Source organism: Meleagris gallopavo, chromosome 8, assembly GCF_905368555.1.
Source record: "Meleagris gallopavo chromosome 8, MGAL_WU_HG_1.1, whole genome shotgun sequence".
NCBI lineage: Eukaryota > Metazoa > Chordata > Aves > Galliformes > Phasianidae > Meleagris > Meleagris gallopavo.
The window spans coordinates 33,997,905-34,017,177 of NC_139411.1; the positions used below are offsets into that span (position 1 = coordinate 33,997,905).

General features: G+C 48.7%; 1 protein-coding gene across 2 annotated transcripts in view; it reads right to left on the minus strand.

Moving 5' to 3' along the window:
- Positions 1–18,434, minus strand: part of TCERG1L (transcription elongation regulator 1 like) — a 63,935-nt gene extending 45,501 nt beyond the window's left edge. For both annotated transcript variants that reach the window (XM_085229445.1, XM_085229444.1), the window contains exons 1-4: positions 18,147–18,434; positions 17,109–17,255; positions 16,408–16,588; positions 6,280–6,444 (exon numbers count right to left, since the gene is read on the minus strand). In XM_085229445.1, the coding sequence (XP_085085571.1) occupies positions 6,280–6,444; positions 16,408–16,588; positions 17,109–17,255; positions 18,147–18,350 (697 nt within the window). In that variant the 5' untranslated portion in view covers positions 18,351–18,434. The remainder of the gene's footprint in view (positions 1–6,279; positions 6,445–16,407; positions 16,589–17,108; positions 17,256–18,146) is intronic.
- Positions 18,435–19,273: the final 839 nt, after the last annotated feature.

The window sequence follows — 19,273 nt, forward strand, 5'->3', positions numbered from 1 at the left end:
CCTGCCGGGACAATTTTGTCCCTGCTGCCATTTGGCTTTTCCTCCTCAGACTTCTGCCACCCTTGTACTGAATCTAGATTAGCTAAGGGACTGCTTTAATAAATAGAATCTCAGCTACATTTCAGCCTGCAATAGAAAAAAAGCAGGAAATGGGAGCTGAAAACTCTTCCAGGGGAAAAAAATGCCTCCCAGCTGAAAAGGAACAGCACTGACTTAAGTGCACTGCAAGGCGTGGGCAGCACAGCCCAATGCCCAGGGCTGAGCCAATGCCTGCAGCCACCCCCAGCCTGCCAATCCAGGGGCTGCTCTGCAGGTGTCTTAGCAGTGCAGATGTGTTCCTAACCTCTGAAACATAATACTGTGTCCAAGTGTGGAGCCCCCAGTACAAGAAAGACAGAGAGCTGTTGGAGAGGGTCCAGAGGAGGATACGAAGATGATCAGGGGACTGGAGCACCTCCCCTAAAAAGACAGGCTGAGGGAGCTGGGCTTGTTCAGCCTGGAGAAGAGAAGGTTGCGGGGTGACCTCATTGCAGCCTTCAGTACCTAAAGGGAGCCTACAAACAGGAGGGGAGTCAGCTCTTTGAAAGGGGAGATAACAGCAGGACAAGGGGAATGGTTTTAAGTTGAGGGAGGGGAGATTTAGGTTGGATGTCAGGGGGAAATTCTTTACAGAGAGGGTGGTGAGGTGCTGGAACAGCTGCCCAGAGAGGCTGTAGATGCCCCGTCCATCCCTGGAGGTGTTCAAGGCCAGGTTGGATGGAGCCCTGGGCAGCCTGGTCTAGCGTTGAATGGGGAGGCTGGTGGACCTGCATGTGGTGGGGGGTTGGAGCTTCATGATCCTTGAGGTCCCTTCCAACCCAGGCCATTCTGTGTGATTCTGTGTGATTCAAGCTCTCTACAGCAGCATCCTGGTGTCATCTGAAGGAAAGATAAAACAAAAAACTACTTCTTGATTTAACAAGTGGTTAAACATATAGTAAATTAAGTCCGACTTTTATGACATTTACCAAGCAAACAGTCGGGCACGAATGGAAGGATGCGGGTTGTTTGCCTTTGTGGCTACATGGGCTATTTAATTATGTTCTTGCTATTGTCAGTATCTTGATACCTCATTCCAGGCACTGAAGCAGCATCCCCCCAGCAAAATGATCAGCCAAAGGCCAGGGCCCACCCCAGGGCTGACCACACATCCCTGCCTGGCAGCTGAGCGTTCCATGCTCTGCAGAGATGTACCAGCCAGCAGGAGGCAGCTGGCACTCATGGGAACGGGTTAGCTCAAAAACCGCTGTGTGCACAGCTTCCCTCACACGCGCCAACACAGATACGAAGCTGAAAAGTAATTTTATGCTGGATATTAGCTCAAGCAGGAAGTTATCACTTTAATAACTATAAACATCCATTTGCTTGCTTCGTTACACAGCATTAAAGCTGGGCAGATCATTTACAACGAGCTCGTTAGAACTGCTCCATGCGCCAAGATGAGTGGTTGTTACTGCTAGGCACACAGGAGACCAGGAAGGAGGGGGGAAGCTTCCCAGTATGTCAGTGCCACAATTCTGCTTGGAATACCTGGAACTGCTCCTCTGGTGATCTGAAAACATTACTTCTCGTTCACACAGGACTGAACTCCCGGGCTGTATCAGTTAGACCACAGGTGTGCAACCTTTTGGCTCACCTGGGCCGCACTGAGCGAGGAGGAATTGTATGAACCTCATATACAACATATGCTATAGCTAGTGTATATACACAACAAAACTGTTGCTTTGGTTTTTTTTTTAATGTAAAAGAGAGGACAACAAAAACATCAAACCATTGAGTTGGACACTTATGATGCTAAAAGACACACGAGGCAAGTTGCCACCCAGTGCACCACCATCACAGCCCCAGCAACCCCAGGCACAGAACAGGACAGCTCTCCACTCAACAATTTGTTAGGAACCAATTTCCCCACCCCCTCAGTGCCCCCCCAAGACAAAGCAGTGGGGAGGGCAGCACTCCAGCACAGCCGCCTTCGCTCCTCTGCTGCAGAAGAAAAACCCTTTGTTTCCCCCCCAAAATACTGTCAAATAACTGAGTAATTGTTGTTATGAAAATGTGTTTTGTATCAGCAGAATTCACTAATGAAGCAAGCTGACAGACACATGAAGGAGCATGCAGAAAGCTCTGGCACTGAGAGATGTTTTGAACATACAACGTTGCTTGGCCACTAAGTTACTGATAGGAAAAATACTTAGTCACTTCCCAGCTGTTCCATGGCAGGCTGAACCATTAAATGTAAACCATTAAATAATTCTGAAAGGAAGAGAACAGGTGGCAAATGGCTTATATGGCAGATGGTGTCTTTTTTAATATTTGTACTGGCTGCTAATTTACAGAGTCCATAACTGCACGCTCATACCTTACCTTTTCCATTTGAATAATTAAGAAATGGAATGTGAAAAAAATTAATCCCCTCGCCCCTAATACAGTAGCCACAAAAAAGACACTGGAGATTACCAGCCATCCCATACCTGAAGCACCACATAACTCTACATTCTAGGATTTTAATGTCTTTTTTTTTTCCTAGGAGAGAGTCCTCTTCAAAGCCTTGGCTTGATAGCGCTGGAAAATTAAGTTCTCTCCTTACCAGCAGAGCAAATGAGCACAAGGATGCAGCACAGATCGCTGCATAGCTGCTTTCCACAAGCTTTTATTTGGTCTTTATGTTAACGCTGGCACAAAACCCACGTTAACAGCAAGGATGGCATTAAATATTTAAACAGAACGTATGAGCAGAACCACCAAGAGATAGAAAAGGGAAAGAGGAAGAAAGGAAGAACTAACCTAAGGCTGAGCTCTGGTAGCATTTCTGGACTGTTCTCCATGTCAGCTCACTGATTTTAAACCACCTGCCCCAACGTGCAGCAGAAACCACAGAAACACTCTGCTCAGGTTTCTCACCATGACGACGACCAGAGCTCTGCAAAGCAGCTCCACACTTGCAGAGTGCAGACAATTTACTCAACGCTACCAGGTTCTCCAAGCAAGGAGAAGCAAAAATGCCGCTGAACAAAAGAACTCTGCGGGATGCCAAACCTTTGCAAAGCACAACGTGCACCCAAAGCTTGAGGTGCCACGTACCACCTTGTTGGCTTCACCCTGCTGGCTTTGTCTGCTCACAGGTAGCTCTTTACCCAGGGATAAGGAGCTTTCTGGCAGTGAGCATCTGGCACTTTTTTTCTGTGCCCCCAAACCCAGAATGAGACATTGGCCACCACTGGCTTTGGCTGGAAGTCCCTTTCACCATTTCAAGTGGTGCCAAGCAGTCATTCTGTCACGGCAGAAATCTTTAACAATTACAGCTTTTACTGCTTCCAGAGCAATATTCAGGACATCCATCATTAGAAGGTGGCAAAGTCACCCTTTCCTTTGGTACTGCTTTTACACTGTGGCAGACAGCAAACAGAGCAATGCATCCAACACCTCTGCAAATACACTTCAGAGCTGTACCACAGGACTTGTCTGGTGTGCTTTGAAGCAGAAAGGAGAACATGGGGAGGCTGCCCTGTACACTGCAGCTGCTGAGAGGCACACAGCAGTGGTGGTGGAGTTGGTGTAACTTGGAGAAGAATGGTCAGCGGTCAAAGGCAGCTCAGCGCCCTGCTTCACTATTGCTGTACAAGTTAATGACTGGGAAAGCCTCAAGAAAGAGCAATTTAACGTACAGAAAATGCCAGGCATACAGTGTGCTGTAAACCCTACCTGCCTTTCAGCTAAAAGCATCATCGCTGTGCTGACGTTATTTCAGACGACTCATGGATCTCAAAGAAAAATAGATCTGTGAGAGAACATTATCTGCGGACCCTGGGGCAGCTGCATTCCTCTTGCTTCATGTATGATTTATAAACTAACCCAGTAATTAATGAACTTCCCATGTTCTCCTTGTTGAAAGTTTATATGAGTTAATGTTCTTAGAGTCATTGAACCACAGAACCATTCAGGCTGGAAAAGCCCTCTGAGACCCCCAGCCCCACCAGCCCACAGTCCCACAGCCCACGTCCCTCAGTGCCACATCCCTGCAGCTCTGAACACCTCCATGGACAAGGACTGCCCACCCCTGGGCAGCTGTGCCAGCGCCTGGCCGCTCTCTGGAGCAGACATTGCTCTGATACCAACCTGACCACCAACCATTCCTTCTCTCCAAGTAACACCTGTGCATCTCCCAACAGCTTGCACAGCAAGCCTCCCCACTCCACTCTGTGCTAAGGACTCACTCCATACATCTTTCTTTTTACTCCCACTTATCCCAATTCTGATTCATTCATTAGAGCTCATTACTTTCCTTTTTTCCCAGTTCCCAGGCCTTGCTGCCATCCTCAGTGCTCCGCCGCAGCTCAGGAAGCTTTCCATCAAGCTCGTGTTGACAAAGATAATTTAAAGTGAACACCTCAGAGTCCTCTTCACTGTGAGCACAATAAAAAGGAGTTTCATAAAAATGTTTTATGTAAGCCTTTGCAAAGGAAATAGCCAGCCCTCCAGAGAGGATGATTAATAGAGAAAAATGGTTAGCTGAATCTCGAGTTTATTTTATATGTGCAGGGCATTTCCAAGCTTTCTTTCCTAAAAAGCTGCTATATATTCCGTAGAACACACCCAGAAGCGTGTGGTGTACTGTGAATGATTGATAACAGGCTGATTGCTCAGGCACTCAGAGCATGGTAGTTGATAGCCTATCACATAGTCATTCGAAAGGAAAGCAACAATTATCATGGCCTGACATGTTTATCACAGCAGAGCCGAGCCACTTATCTTAACTCTATAGCTCCTTGATATTATAATATTCTATCGTGTCTAATACAATTCATGCAGGGCTCAGTGCTGCAGCTGTAAATCAGAAGTCCTGCAACTGCTTCTCCCAGGAATGCCCGAGCATCTCAATTCAAGGAAGAATACATCTAGCATCTAAATTTATATTTCAGCACGGATGAAGAACGACTCTCTTACCCTCCAATTCTCCTATAAGATGCTCACTTTCAGAAAGGTAAAGTGATCGCTGTGGGTCAGACAATACCCCATGGGAATCCCTCAGCTCCCGCCCCATGGCAGCACCTACAGAGCTCTGTGCTCTGCTGGCAGGATGGTCCTTTGTAACAGCTGGGAGACCGTATCCCTGCGGGGACATCAGCTCTTCACACCCTGTAGCCCTTCCCCAGCAGCCGTTTATCTGCACTGTTCTGATGGCTGCTCAACGGGAACGATAATTACAGAGATCCATTTCTCATGTGAAGATTTCATCTGAACACCCAATATCATAACCCATACTTCCTGCCAATTTCAATCTCGCTGCGTTGTGCTGCGTTACACTTCAAGTACCAAAAAGATGGAAAAGATGCCAAAAATACATTTTTAAACTTAATTGGAACACTGTGTTTCAAAAATATAGCCTTAAGCATCCAAAGCACAAACAGCTCCAAAAATGACCACAAAGACCTAGAACAGGAGACTCACACAGCAGAGTGATGCTGCAGAGCCCCCCAGGTACCACACTCAGTGTCATGCAGAGGAAACAGCGGGTTTTGCAGTGAGCAACCACAGGCACATCATCCACACCCAAACCTATAAGGAAGCATGCAGAACCCAAGGCTACGTTCCTCTAGCAGGCTTTGTAAGGAAGCAGTCTGCTTCTGTCCCAAACATTATCACTGAGCTCTGCTCGCTGGTGACAGTGACAGGACTTGGCACAGAGCTGTGGCAGGGGAAGGTTGGTTTGGGTTGGATTAGGAGAGGACTGTGCTCCAGAGGGAGTGAGCACAGCTCCAAGCTGCTGGAGCTCAGCAAGCACTGGGACACCGCTCTCAGCCATAGGGTCTGGGGTTTGTTGCTGCTATGTGGGACAGGGAGACTCGGTGACACCTGGGGGTGCCTTTCAACTCAGGACATTCTGTGGTTCTGTCCCTCTATGTCACACAGACACCTTTCAACTGCCAACGTAGCAACCACTCCACACAGACCCAGCGCCATTAGGACCACATTTCCTTCCCAAAGGTGACAGAGGATGCAGCTCAGTTTATATACTGCCCACAACTGTCACAGTATTCCAAAAGATTACTAACGAGCACAAACTTCTAACACGTGCTATCAGAGAACACCTGTAAGCAGTACCAGAGAAAACAATTTAATCCCAGGTGTGTGTGTGCTCACACAGCAGCTGTGTGCTTGCAGCTACCAAAGCACAGCAGCAGGACACACGCAGAGGCTGCCTGTGCTTCTTCCCCACACCGACCCAAAAAACGACCTTACCTGGGAATGGGGAGCCCAGCACTGGGATCCTGAGGGGTGAGAGGGTGAGCAGGCGGCACTGCGGGATGCTGGGTGGGGGTGGTCCTGGGGGGGCTTCAGCCTCCACTGCCAGCAGCGCCAGGCTTGGAGGGCTGCCCACTGGGCTGGGACCGCGCCGGCAGCCACCTGCAGGGAGAGATGCAAACATTTCATTGGGATGGACGTAAGGATGCTTCCAGCATTCTGAATTTAAGGCAGCAGACACACAGAACATTCTTAACCTTGCCTCCAACATCACGAGATAGGACTGTTGGACGGCTGAGGTTGGAAGGGACCTTAATGAACATCTGCTTCTAAGAAGATGTTACACTTTGAAAACATTTCCAATGTTCTCACAAAGTCATGCTAATTTCTTTAAGAAGCACTCATAGCAGCACCACTGATGGTTGGACTTAATGACCTTGACGGTATTTTCCAAAGTTAAGACTCTATAAAAAGAAAGTTGTGTTTTATGCAGTGCCTTTGGCAAGGCTATAGTACTGGCACCATGACCCCAGCCCTTTTGCTGTTATTCTGCCAGAACTCTGCTTTGAAGCCCAGGTGTGAGAACACACCCTTGCAACCTGAAGGGACAACACAAGGCAATATTGAGTGATGTATAAGCTGTGCAGAGTTGCTAAATTTAAATGATAAAAACCTCAGTAATAGAAGAAGCCACGCAGTTGAACGTATTGATCTGTGCTCACTTCGTCTGTCATGGTTCATAACGAAGCACAAACACCCGTATCTGACTTTTGCTAAATAAAAGCTGTCTGATTTTAGATCTGAATGTTTGTGTTGCCCATTACATTAACCAGACATTAATATTACCTGTTGGACTGCTGCCCTGCTCTGTGCATGCAAGGACTTAAGCTGTACAAGCTTCACGTGCAGGTGCCTTCACCTTCAGCACACATCATGCAGAAACTTCATACAATCATAGAATGGCTCAGGTTGGAAAGGGCTTCAGCGCCCTCTGAGCGAAGAATTTCCTCCAAACACCCAACCTAAATCTCCCCTCTTTCAGTTTAAATCCTTCCCCCTTTGTCCTGCGACTATAAGACTGCCTTGAACAGGAACTCAGCAGCTGCCCACCAAATGCAGGCTCAAACTCACTTCTGACTACATAACATTTACCTTGATGTCTGAGAAGCTTAAGGGGAAGACCTTTGGAGCTCAATCTTGACTAAATATGTTAAATAAACAAGAAAATGAGCAGTAGAAAGTCTTAAGGAAAAACCTCATTTGACAAACACCAGCTGTTACTCCCTCTACACTGAGCTATGTATTCAAAAATTAAGCAATCATTAGCTTATTATGTTATTTAGCAAATGTTTTCAGCTCATGTGGAAACCCTTCAGGCAGTGAGAGCCAACTGTAGACGAGCACAAATCCCTGCTTGATCACAGCAGACATTTCCTCAATCTGTTGGGTTTCCCGCACCTCTGTATCACTGCTGAGCCAGTGCCTGGCCCTGGGGGGCTCAGAAGGCACCAAGGGGCCCCATGCCAGCCCAGCAGCAATGACTGTGCCCTAGAGAAGCCCCACCACTGCCCCACTCAGGACAGGGGACACAACCCAGCCCCACTAGCTCTGTGGCCAGGTGCCCTGTGGGGGCCTTCAGACACCTGGATGCTCTTGCTGCCAAACATTCCTGCTCTCAGCTCTGGGGTAGGGGAAAGATGTTCTGTGCTTTTGGAAAGGAAATTGTTCCACTTACAGTTAATTGGGGCTCTTGAGGCTATTCTCCTCACTTTCAGCAGCTCTGCTTCTCAATCTTATAATAAACAATTATTTGCCAACAAAATAAGCCCTCCGTCTTAGCAAAACAGGAGTCAAATATTTTCAGTAAGCAGCATAAAAAAGCTTCATTATTGCTACTGGATATCAGCTCCAAGAGGAATCCACTTCAATACTTGTATGAGCACTAATACAGCAGGCATGCAGGCAAAGAAACACCAACAAACGATATCAACATTTTAATCGTTCCACCGTGGATAGATGAAAAATAGGTTATTCTCTCAAAGTCACGATGGAAATATCCAAAGACCTCATGGTCTGATTACTCAGACTGTTTTGATGATTTTTGCATTCATTCACCTGAGAACAACCACAGGTGTTGGTTGGGTTCCCCGCCCCAACTGTATGAGATCACTGCCTGCAACCCAACCACCTTCAGTGGGAGCAACCAACTGAACTCCTTCTGCAACACTTGGAAAACAAATGTTGCATAGAGAATTACTTTCCTGCCAGCCTCCTGGGTACATGAGCAGAAAGGTTGTTCACTTCTCCAATGATTCTTCTTTTGGAGAACACGCATGTTCCCCAAAGAGCTGAGCAAAACAACAGAGCAACAGAATCCTGCATTGCCAAAACTGAGTAGAACTCCTGGAGCTAGCAGGCCATCCTTATTAAAGTTTCATCAGCTCCATTATTAAAGTTTCATCAGCCAGTTGAAAGAGAAGTTTGGGTGATTTCCTCGCCTTTGATGAGGCTCTCACATGCTCTCTCCTACTAAATAATTCCACGACACGAGGATACCCCTGTAATTGTTAATACTGGAGCGTGTCACAGCCTGGAGTCACTGCACGCCTTCCACTGAGCCCACTGAACACCATCCTCCCAGCAGGAGGATCCCCCAGCTCAGCCTGCCCCATAGGCTGCCTCAGGATGGCTCTTCTCAGGAGCTGGGCACTTCTTCAGCCATTGGCAGGGTGCAGGAAAGCAGCTCTTTGCAGAAACTAATCCCATTTCACTGGGAGAATTTCCAAAAACTCCTGGGAAGGGTTTTTTAGAGTCACACTTAATGACCGTTTACTTGAGTTTGAAGAAGCAAATGCCTTGCAAAAAGGAGTAAAAAAACTCTCAACTGGATAATCTTGAGGGGGACAAAATTATGACCAGTGGCTTTTTCTCCGAATCTGTTTTTGCCAAGGCACACTCCATCCGGAGCAGCAATGCAGCAGCTGTCTGCCAAAACAACAAAACCCACATTGATGCTCTTTTCCAGCCTTCCTTCCCAGTGCCCTACAGCAGCAGTAGGGAAAGACACACGAGGTGGGCAGCACATCTTGGTGAGCAGCTACTGGAGGAGCAGCTGAACGAGCAGTGGGGGTACTCAGAGATAACAAATCAAAGGGGGTGCAGTGCAGAAGTGCAGTGATGGAGATGGAACGCAGCAGTGAGCACATCACAGTGAAGTGTCTGATCTCCAAACTCTGCCTGCAAACAGGAGATCCCAGATGTTGCCATTTGTGTAGAAAAGGCTCTACAAGCACAGATATGGAAGTTTCTGTTGTACTTTTCTTTTATTACAGCACAGCATCATTTAGGTAAGCTTTCAAGTTGCATCCAGAAGATCCATTTTCACATGGCAGATCCATGCTTGTCGGCTTCACAACAAACCCTGATTGTTATTACATTCTTTCAGTCTGTTTCTTCAGTTCTGCCTACAGGAAAACATTTTTCCCCCCTCCAAAAAACCATGATCATCTCCCAAGAGACCCAAATGAAAGAAGTAAAAGGAAAAAAAATGAAACAGGTTTTATAAAGACCTTCTACAAAGTTAAAGGAACTTTTGGGGTGTCCTGATGAAGAATTAACTTTCTTTAAAGGAAACCTTTTTGACACAAATGGAGTTCTGCTTCCAAGTGCTGATCTGCCTCTTCTCATAGAAGTGGACACCAAACACATGGGACCATGCAAGGTTCAACTTATATCAAAGCTTTTCTTTCACCAACAGTTCCATTTCAACACTACCCAAATGACCTTCAGTAGTTTAGGAAAAGGATTCCAAAACTCAGCTATCAGCTGAGCAGCATCCTAGGGAATTTACAATACTTTCCATGTATGTTTAAGGAGTAAATATTTGGAAGGCTCTCAATGGACACGCATATTATAAAGACTGTATGAAAATAAATACCAGTTAAATTGAGATTGATTAAATACTTTCAATGGAGAGCCAATGAAGTTAGTAACACAGAGACCTTAATCCTCACCTACAGAGGGCTGTACACCATTACCAGTTCTTTTCAAAGCAACAGTTTTCTTCTTTGTTTTCAACTTCTATTCATAAAATAAATAACAACCTGCACCAGCATCCTTATTTCTAGATGACCTTTAAGATCTCTTCCAATCCAAGCCATTCTGAGGCTCAAGCTGATTTCCCCCATCTCAGCCCTGGCCTCAGGATCCCCGCTGGTTTCTGGGCACCATTACCACTGCACAGCCCATCCATGACTCAGGGTGCCACATCCAAGCACTGCACAATCCCAGCTGCTACTTAAAAAAATTAATAAGTCTATCACTTGTCATCACAAAGACATTCCAGAACTGTTTACTGAATCACAACCAATTCTGCTAAAAGAAGCTGAAGGCAGAAGGAGGGTTTATTACCAGACAGCAACACTGACAGTGGATCTATCAGGTCTAGTCCACCAGCTTGGGACCCATTCTGCAGCATAGGGTTGCCACTTATTGCACCAGCCTGAAGGCAGTAAATCTTGACACACAGCACAGATGTCACGGGATGCTCCTCGGTCAGCTCCTGCTGCTGGGCCAGGGCAGCAGGCAAGTGCTGGAGCACAGCCCTGGGGCTGGCAAACCTGGCTGCAGGCAGCACAGCACTCCAGCCCCAGCCAGCGCAGAGCACTCATCACCACCTCTAAAGGTGTATGGAAAAGCAATCCAGAAGAATGAAGCATTTGAAGGGTGAATTTATTGTTTACTATCCCTTATTCCCTTTCCCTTCCGTCTGTAGAGTCTTTAAGAGGAACAAAACAAAGTCTTTTATGTGACAGTTCTTTATTAAACTTATTAGGCTGTTATCAGTATTAAAACTGACAACTGTCTCTTGATAGGAAAAGAGAAGAATGTAGTTGAAATGAGCTACAGTGGCTGCTGCTGTCTGATCACCCCTCCCTGAAGACGAGCCATAAAAAGGAGGGAACAGGATAACAAATGCCTGATTTCTGCCTTAGATTCGTTCCTCCCAAAGTCCTGGGCTCCTGCAAATTACAACACTGCTTTCTCAGCACCTTCCTAGCCCTGGCCAGCTACACAAGGTGTGTGTTAAAGCACAAGGGAGGAACAGAGCAGGATAAAAGTTGCTGCTTGCTCGAGCCATTGCAGAGCTGCACACAAGCTGCTTGCAGGCTGCTCCAGCCACAGCCTGGAAGTTCTGTGCGTAGCATCATCTGGAAAACCACTGGGTGCACAGAGAAGTACAGGGCTGAAAAGGGGGAGGATGGAAAATCCCCAGGTTTAGTAAGGCAGAGGTATATTGACCAGAAAGAATGAAACATTTTTTTGTGGAGGAAGGCTGAAAACCTGGCAGAAAGAATCATACAGAATCACAGGATGGCCAGGGTTGGAAGGGACCTCAAGGATCTCATGAAGCTCCAACCCCCCACCACAGGCAGGGCCACCAACCTCCACATTTCATAGCAGCCCAGGCTGCCCAGGGCCCCATCCAACCTGGCCTTGAACACCTCCAGGGATGGACGGGGCATCCACAGCCTCTCTGGGCAGCTATTCCAGCACCTCACCACACTCTTGGTAAAGAACTTAAGGAAACCAAGCAGAGAATTTGCTCCAGCTGAAAAGCTTATGCACTTACAGAGAAGGAAATGGGAAGCATTACCTATACTGAGCCCACTGCTTCATATCAGCATGCTGTTTGAGCATCTAATCAGCTATATCACTCAGTGTAGGCACTGCAGAAAACTTAACAGGCCACAACTGGCCACTTCCAACAGAACACTGACTTCCCTCATCAGCAAAGCACACTCTGGAACTAATAGGTCTGAGGCCTGAAGATGGAGCCATGGCTGCTTCCTGGCTAATTCTCTGCTGTCACTTCTTCACATGCCAGCACTCACTGAGCAGCCCTCTATAAGTGCACCAGTCCACCTGCAGGGCAGCACTGCCCCACCACATGGCAGGCCCAGACATTTAACATTAGTTGCTCCTTGCAAGGAACTTGGTTGTTTTTTTCTACCAAGCACAAACGCTTGGCAGACCTACAACACATGCATTTATCACACCTGCGTTTACATTTGCAGAGTTCAGACCCAGGAGAACCTGCTGGCTCTGCGATCTGAACTGCACGTGGGTTGGAATTTCAGGTGCCGAGCAACTTGAAGCAGTACTTATCAATCAATAACATGAGGCAATGGGTTGACTTAAATAGTGCATTTATCCTAATACAAAGAAAAACATATTGATTTTTCCATCTTCTGAAGCCAAAAGGGAGGGGGGAAAAAAAAAGTGTACAGCCTCTTACGTTTGTAACCTGGTATTGCATGTCTGCCAGTAAAAGAACCACTGACTGCTCATTTCTATGCCCACGTGCAATAAATAACAGTACAAAAGCCAACCAAAACAGGCACTGCAAATCACTGAGGGATGAGTTTCTTTATAATGGTCTCAGGACCAAGCAGGACAATATTACAGAGTAAGTTGGAACAACGAGCCTTTTCAATAGGTGTATTGTAATGCGCCCTCATTTATATATTGAAGTGAAAATTAACTGGTCTTAACTGGAGCTGAAGGGTAGATAAAACAGAGAGCAACAAAAAGCACAGGCTTAACAAAAAAAGCCAAAACTTCAGGAAGGCTGCAACTAAAGTCAAGCATTCCCAAAGATTTCACTGTGTGCTCCTCCCTGAAGTGCCTCAATTAAGAGGGCTGTGTGACATCGCACGGTCGTTCAGGTTCCCGCAGGGCTGCTCTTGTGTTACAAACTGGGAACTGTAGCACATGGCAGTTAAATACAAAAGTATCCAATCTGAGATGCCCCAAAACCATCTGCTTGCATCCACAAAAGTAAAGCTGGTGCTCAGTGCTTCCCAGCTGTTGGAGAGGATTTGTGGGTGCTGAGGCAGAACCACCTTGGCAGCCCACGCAGCCCCCTACACATCTTCCGTTCTCCAGGTCTCATTCATTCTGACTTCCGTAATTTTGGGTCTTCACTTCCTCCCTTGTTACCATTCTGCCACCAGCACCTTCACCTCCAGCCTCAGCTCCAGCTCCTGCCAGCTCTCCCATCCCTTGGTATCCAAGTTAGAGTACCAGGGGGATACAGCGGCCCATCAGAGGGCTACAGCTTTTCTCCCGTGGTACAACCAGGGCTCCTTTCTGCAGGCCACCGACCCCACTGGGACGCACAGAAGGATGCCACAAGGCAGGCAATATGTGCTTCACATAACCCAGAGCTGTGCCAGCAGCTGCTTCTCCCTATGGGAAGCTCAGTGTTGAAGCCTGAGCTACTCAGTGCAAAGCAGTTCCAAAAACACGAACCACCCAGGAGCACCAAGCTGCAGTGCTTTCAGGAAGGCTTCCAGGGAGCTCCTCCAGCAGGGCAGTGCCAGACAACACAGCTAACGTGGGCACGTCTGACTTGGGTCCAAACGAGCCACAGCTCCAACCATGTGGCACTGCACGATGCGGCAGACAGAAATCTTAATGCTTTCTGTGCACAAATAACCAAGCACTGCCTTCTTCCAATAGACATAAAACAATACCCACCATTTCAAGGTGGGAAAATAAAATGCCATTATTCACTTTGAGCACCCGAAATTCCAAGTACATAAATTCATGCTCTGTAATAGACTGGAGAATAACAGCAGAATCCTTTCCTTATGGAAAACAACACCTCCTAGTAGCTGGTACCGGTACTCACAGCTGCAAAATTATGTGCATTATCATTCACCAAATGTCAGCGCTTCACATTCCTTTATCTTTGTAACACTGCTGATAAACTGAGGAAACAATTATATCATTACCGATAACTGCAGAAGGCAAACCTGCCTGTGAGATGGGCTTTCAGAACGAACACGGCCACGCAGCCTGCTAAAAGCTTATTAACTTCTCAGTTTAAGCCACTTACCTGAGCAATTTGCTCTCTATATTTTTAATCACTTTCCATATTAACCGTAAAAATTATACACTAAATACCTCGAGTACTACCATAACGCTTCCTAGGAACTTCAAGTATGTTTGGAAGCAGCTTCTCCTCCAGGCTGCAGTGCGTTGATATTATAATTTCCCACTCTTGCAACAGTGTCATAAATGTACAGGTTTGATTTCATGAGCTCTGGAGCTCACCAACTGCTTAAGATGTTACTTGATTAGTATCAGCCGGATGCATTGATGTCAGCCAGGGGTCCTCGTGCTCCTGAGGAGCAGAGCAATAAATGCTGAGCGCACTGCTGGAGGAGGAGCAGGAGCCCACGCCGTGCTGGGCTGCACACAGCCATCAGCCCAGAAGGTGGTGGGAAAAGAACCAAGGGATGGAAGGAAGGAGGAGGCAGAGCCTAAGACATGTTAACAGGTTGCCCAAGGAGGCTGTGGATGCCCCATCCCTGCAGGCATTCAAGGCCAGGCTGGATGTGGCTCTGGGCAGCCTGGGCTGCTGGTTGGTGACCTGCACACAGCAGGGGGTTGGAACTGGATGAGCACTGTGGGCCTTTGCAACCCAGGCCATTCTGTGATTCTGTGGTAAGACAAAGAGCAACAGTGCAGCATTGCTGCAAGCCAAGTCCTGTCTGAAAGGTAGGCAGCAGCAGAAAGGCTTCAGAGCAGGGAAAATCATCATTCAGTATAACTGTACCAGAAACCCTGCTCAGCAAGACATTCCAAATGAAGAAAATGGATCAGCACTGGTTTGATCCATCTCAAGCTCTCTTGACAACATCCCTGATTGCACACATATCGTCCACTGGAAGCAAACCTTTACAGACAATGTAGCTCCCTCAGGATCACCATGTGTGACCCGCTGCTCTGCCTGGCCAGCTCTACTAATCCACCACCAGGTAGACTTGTTCTTTGACGTGTTATGTACGTACTTTAAACTCTCCACATTCACTGCATCACGGAAGCTGACAGTTCAGGACAGAGCTCGCCCCATGTTCAGCAGAACAACACACACAAACCAACATGTAAACCCAAGCCAGCTCAGCAGTTACCAGGCTACCAACCCACCTGCCGTGCACGCAGTTCAGCTATGCAGAACTCCTCCTTCACCATTGCATTTGTCATTAAAAACATACTTTGAATGATGCAACACAACTCAAATATTCCCTGTGCCACAACAGAGCAGACTTTCAAGCTGTGCCACTCTTATTTATGACCACTGTCATTCCCAACAGAGAGACACTGCACTACAGTGGAGCATCGCTCGATGCTGGCAAGAACAGCACACAGCTTGCTGTAAAGGGCCGCTAGAAGCATCCCAGCACAGAGCTGATCTGCGCTGTTCAACGTGCTTCCATTCTCAGCAATATTCATTGCTCATTAATCAATCTGGCAAAGCAACCCAAACACTCCAGCACCCTCTCTGTCTTACTGCAAAAAACACAGAACTGCCTGCATGCTGGCAGCTTCCAAATACAGAGTGCTGCTCATGGCAGTGCCCACAGGAACCCACCAGAGGAACATTATCTGGCATCTAAGGAACACAGGAGCAGAGACAGCAAGCCATTAAGAATACCCCCATTCTGAATTTCAGAATCTAAGTCAGTGCTTTAAGTACCGACAGCCTTTTACTCCCCAGCCTCCTCTGTGAGATAGCTGCTGTCTCAGATTAACACCGTGACACAGAAGCAGAGATTGGGCTCTAGAGCAATGGAATTCCAAGTATAAATCCTCGCTTTTCTATTAGCTGCTGTGTTCCGCAGATTAATGTCATTTATTTAATAAATACCACTGCGCACAACTGAGTTTTAATGAGATGACCAATCAATTACTCTCCTCTGCTGATAGCTGTCTATGGAAACCACGACTCACTCCAAAAATTCACAGCAAATAGGAGAATCCTGCATGAACTGCATTGGTCTTTTTTTATTGGTTGGTTGAAAACAAACCCAGAATCTTGGGGCTGACTCACCCCATCATTCTGGAAGCAGACAGCCAATTACAGGATTATTAACCAATTAATACATTCTTGTCATACTTTGGAAGTAATTTAGGGGATGAAGAGCTCTCTGCCATCGAGGTTCCAGACCAGTCGGGAGAGTTTCAGATGAATGGAATGAAACCCTTACTTTAGGAAATGGCTCATTCCTCTCCTGAGCTGCATGAATGGCGGTAAATACTCAATTATTTACTAACCTGGCATCAGCGGAGGTGCCAGCACCACTGTGGGAAGAGGCCTGGAGGCAGGAGCTGGCCTGGCAACGGCCATCGCCACCTGATTTGTCATTAGCAGAGGCTTCTCGCTGCCCTGGAAGAGACGCGGTTCCTCAGGATGTATCCACGCCGAATCCAGAGCAAATGCATTATTTAGGTATATCTGTCCAACACAAGCAAAAGGACATTAAGGTTGGAGAGACTTCATTCTCCCTTCCATCTCTGAGCTTTTGTTTTTATCTTTAACTCGTTGTTAATACATGGGTAGGATCTCAACACGGGGACAAACACCAGAACAGACTGACTGCTGTTCTGTAAGTGAGGACAGCACTCAGCTGATCGCTCCAAACCCAGCCAGCCCTGAACACAAGTCAGCTAAAGCAGCATCACCAAAAGGAAACGAGTGCTGGAGCCAACAGTGCCTCCACCACAGCTTCATGCAGCACAAGTCCATCAGCAGCTCACAGACTGCAGCTCCTCATTTTATCCTTTGCATAACTTCACAGAACCAAAGATATAACACAACTGGAGCAGCATTCTGCACACATCAACCCCACAATATTTCTTCTCCATGCTGTTTCACTGGACAAAATACTGCCCTCTTGCATGCAGCCACAGTTTACAAAAACATTTATCAGCTGCTATAGTTTATGAGCATCAGCATTAAACAGGACCAGACTTACTTTGCAGCTCGGCAGCCTTTTATCTATCCAGCTCTTCCCAGCGTGAGGTGGAACAGTAGATGTGTACACGGGAGGAAAAACAGGCACAAATTCCACACCGGATGATGGTGAAAATCCAACGATTGGAGAATGAGCGCCAAATATCCACTGCAGGGGCAAAAAAAAAAAAAAAAAAAAAAAAGGGCAGGAAGTTAACAGAAGGATTTTGCCCCGAGCGAGGCAATTCTTCCATCATCTCCCAGCCGCCTCCGGGGTGACTGCATTGAATTTCAAGTCCAACGCACGTTCGGGTGCTGCCCGGCCGTGACTCGGGGAAGGATGCGGTGCTGCCCGCCTGCGACGGAACCCCGCGTACAGAACAGCGGAGGCGGCTTTGGCGGTCACCCCAGGAGAGGAGAAGGACCAACGGAAAAGCAGGCAGCGTATTTCTTGCGGAGGGGCTCACACGGAGCTCAGCCCCCGCCGGGACCCCGCCGCACACCGACTGCCGCTTTGCTTCGCACTTTTGCTCTAACGTTACGAAGGGAGCGGTGCAGCTACCGGCACTGCTGCCGCTCCGCCTGCTGTAGCAGGGCAACTATTGCAGCCAAAGCGCGATCAGAAGCGCGGTCCCGATTATTCCCAGTGCGGCAGCGAGAAATAACCGAAACCCCGTCGGGCAGGGCTGGGCTCGGCGGCACGGCGGGGAACTCGGGAGCGGATCGAGCCCCTGGGTGCGGGGAGCTGTGCTCGTATTGCTGCGCGTCCTCCTCGCTCGTTCTCTTACGGAACGCACCGCACGAGAACGGCGCCTACGGCCCGACAGCAGAAACCCAGAGCCCGAAAGGCGAAAAAAAAACCCACAACCACAAACCCAAACAAACAAAATAAAAGCATTGCGGGTTTCCCACCCGCTGGAAAATCCCCGTGCCCGGGGCTCGAAGAACCTCTAGCGGCCGCTGCCCGGCACGGCACGGCACCCACACGGGTTTCTGTCGGAGGCACCGCGCAGCCCCGAGCGGCCGCAGCGCCCGGCGAGGGTCGGCACGGAGCCGTTACCTGCCCGTGGAGCGGCGGGGGATGCTCGGCGAGCAGCGGCAGCAGCGGCTCGCAGGGAACGGGCCAGCCCACGGCCGGAGCCGAGAGCAGCAGCGGCGGGGGGGCCGCGCCGACCCTCAGGAGCCCCGGCACGGCCCACGCCCAGGGGGGCTCGGCGGGCCACAGCAGGGGCGGTGGCCGCTTGGCTGCGGGAGCCGGCAACATCCTACATGGCACGGGGCTGCGCCGTGCCCGCCGCCCAGTGAAACTCCGCTCCGCGCCGGCAGCCGACGGCGGCTCAGGCACCGCCCCGCCGAGAGGCACCGCCCGAGCAGGGAGGAGCGGGGCGGAACCGCGACGAGGAGCTTCGGGGCCGTGCGGGGGGAGCCGCGATGTGGCGGTTCGGGGCAGCTTCGAGGGGGGAAGGTCGTCCTCGCACCGAGCCTGAAGAGAGATTTCCGCTGCGCGAGTCCGCAGAAGGGCTTTTTGGCACGAAACCGTGCAAAACGCATCGCAGGTTTTGGCTTTAAAGGCGATGCTAGGCGAAGATGTGCTCGGTGTGGGTCTCTATTGCTACGCGGCCACGGCTGCCTCCCCACCGGCAGGGCTCCTGGTGTGGGCTGAGGAGGAATAACGCTCTCCTGCCTTCATTAGCAACAAAACCCTCACCTGCAGCCTGCAGGAACACAACCTGTTACTGTCACTGCTGGTGGCAAAAGACATTTGGGCGTGCTGCAGGCTGACCTCTGTGACACTGTTCAGAGGGTCGGGGTGACCCCACCGCACCACATCACACCCCACCCACTGTGCTCTCCACTTCTGCCCCAACGTGGAAGAACACAAACTAGGCAGACTTTAGGAAAGCCTGTGGCAGCGCCTCCCTTGGGACCCCCCTGCAGAAGCTGCAGCCCGGACCTGGGGCAGCCATGCTCATCACTGGGTGCAGAGCTGGCTGGAGGCCCGGGCTCGCAGAGCAGGACTGAGCAAGGCTCCATCCAGCTAGCCGCAATGGGACAATGCCAGCATTATGCAGACGTCCATAGGCAAATTGGAGGCTTCTTAAAACAGTATGGAAGAAAGTTAAAGGCCTTAAAAACTGATTTTTCATAGGATCATAGAATTGCTTGGGTCAGAAGGGATCTTAAAGA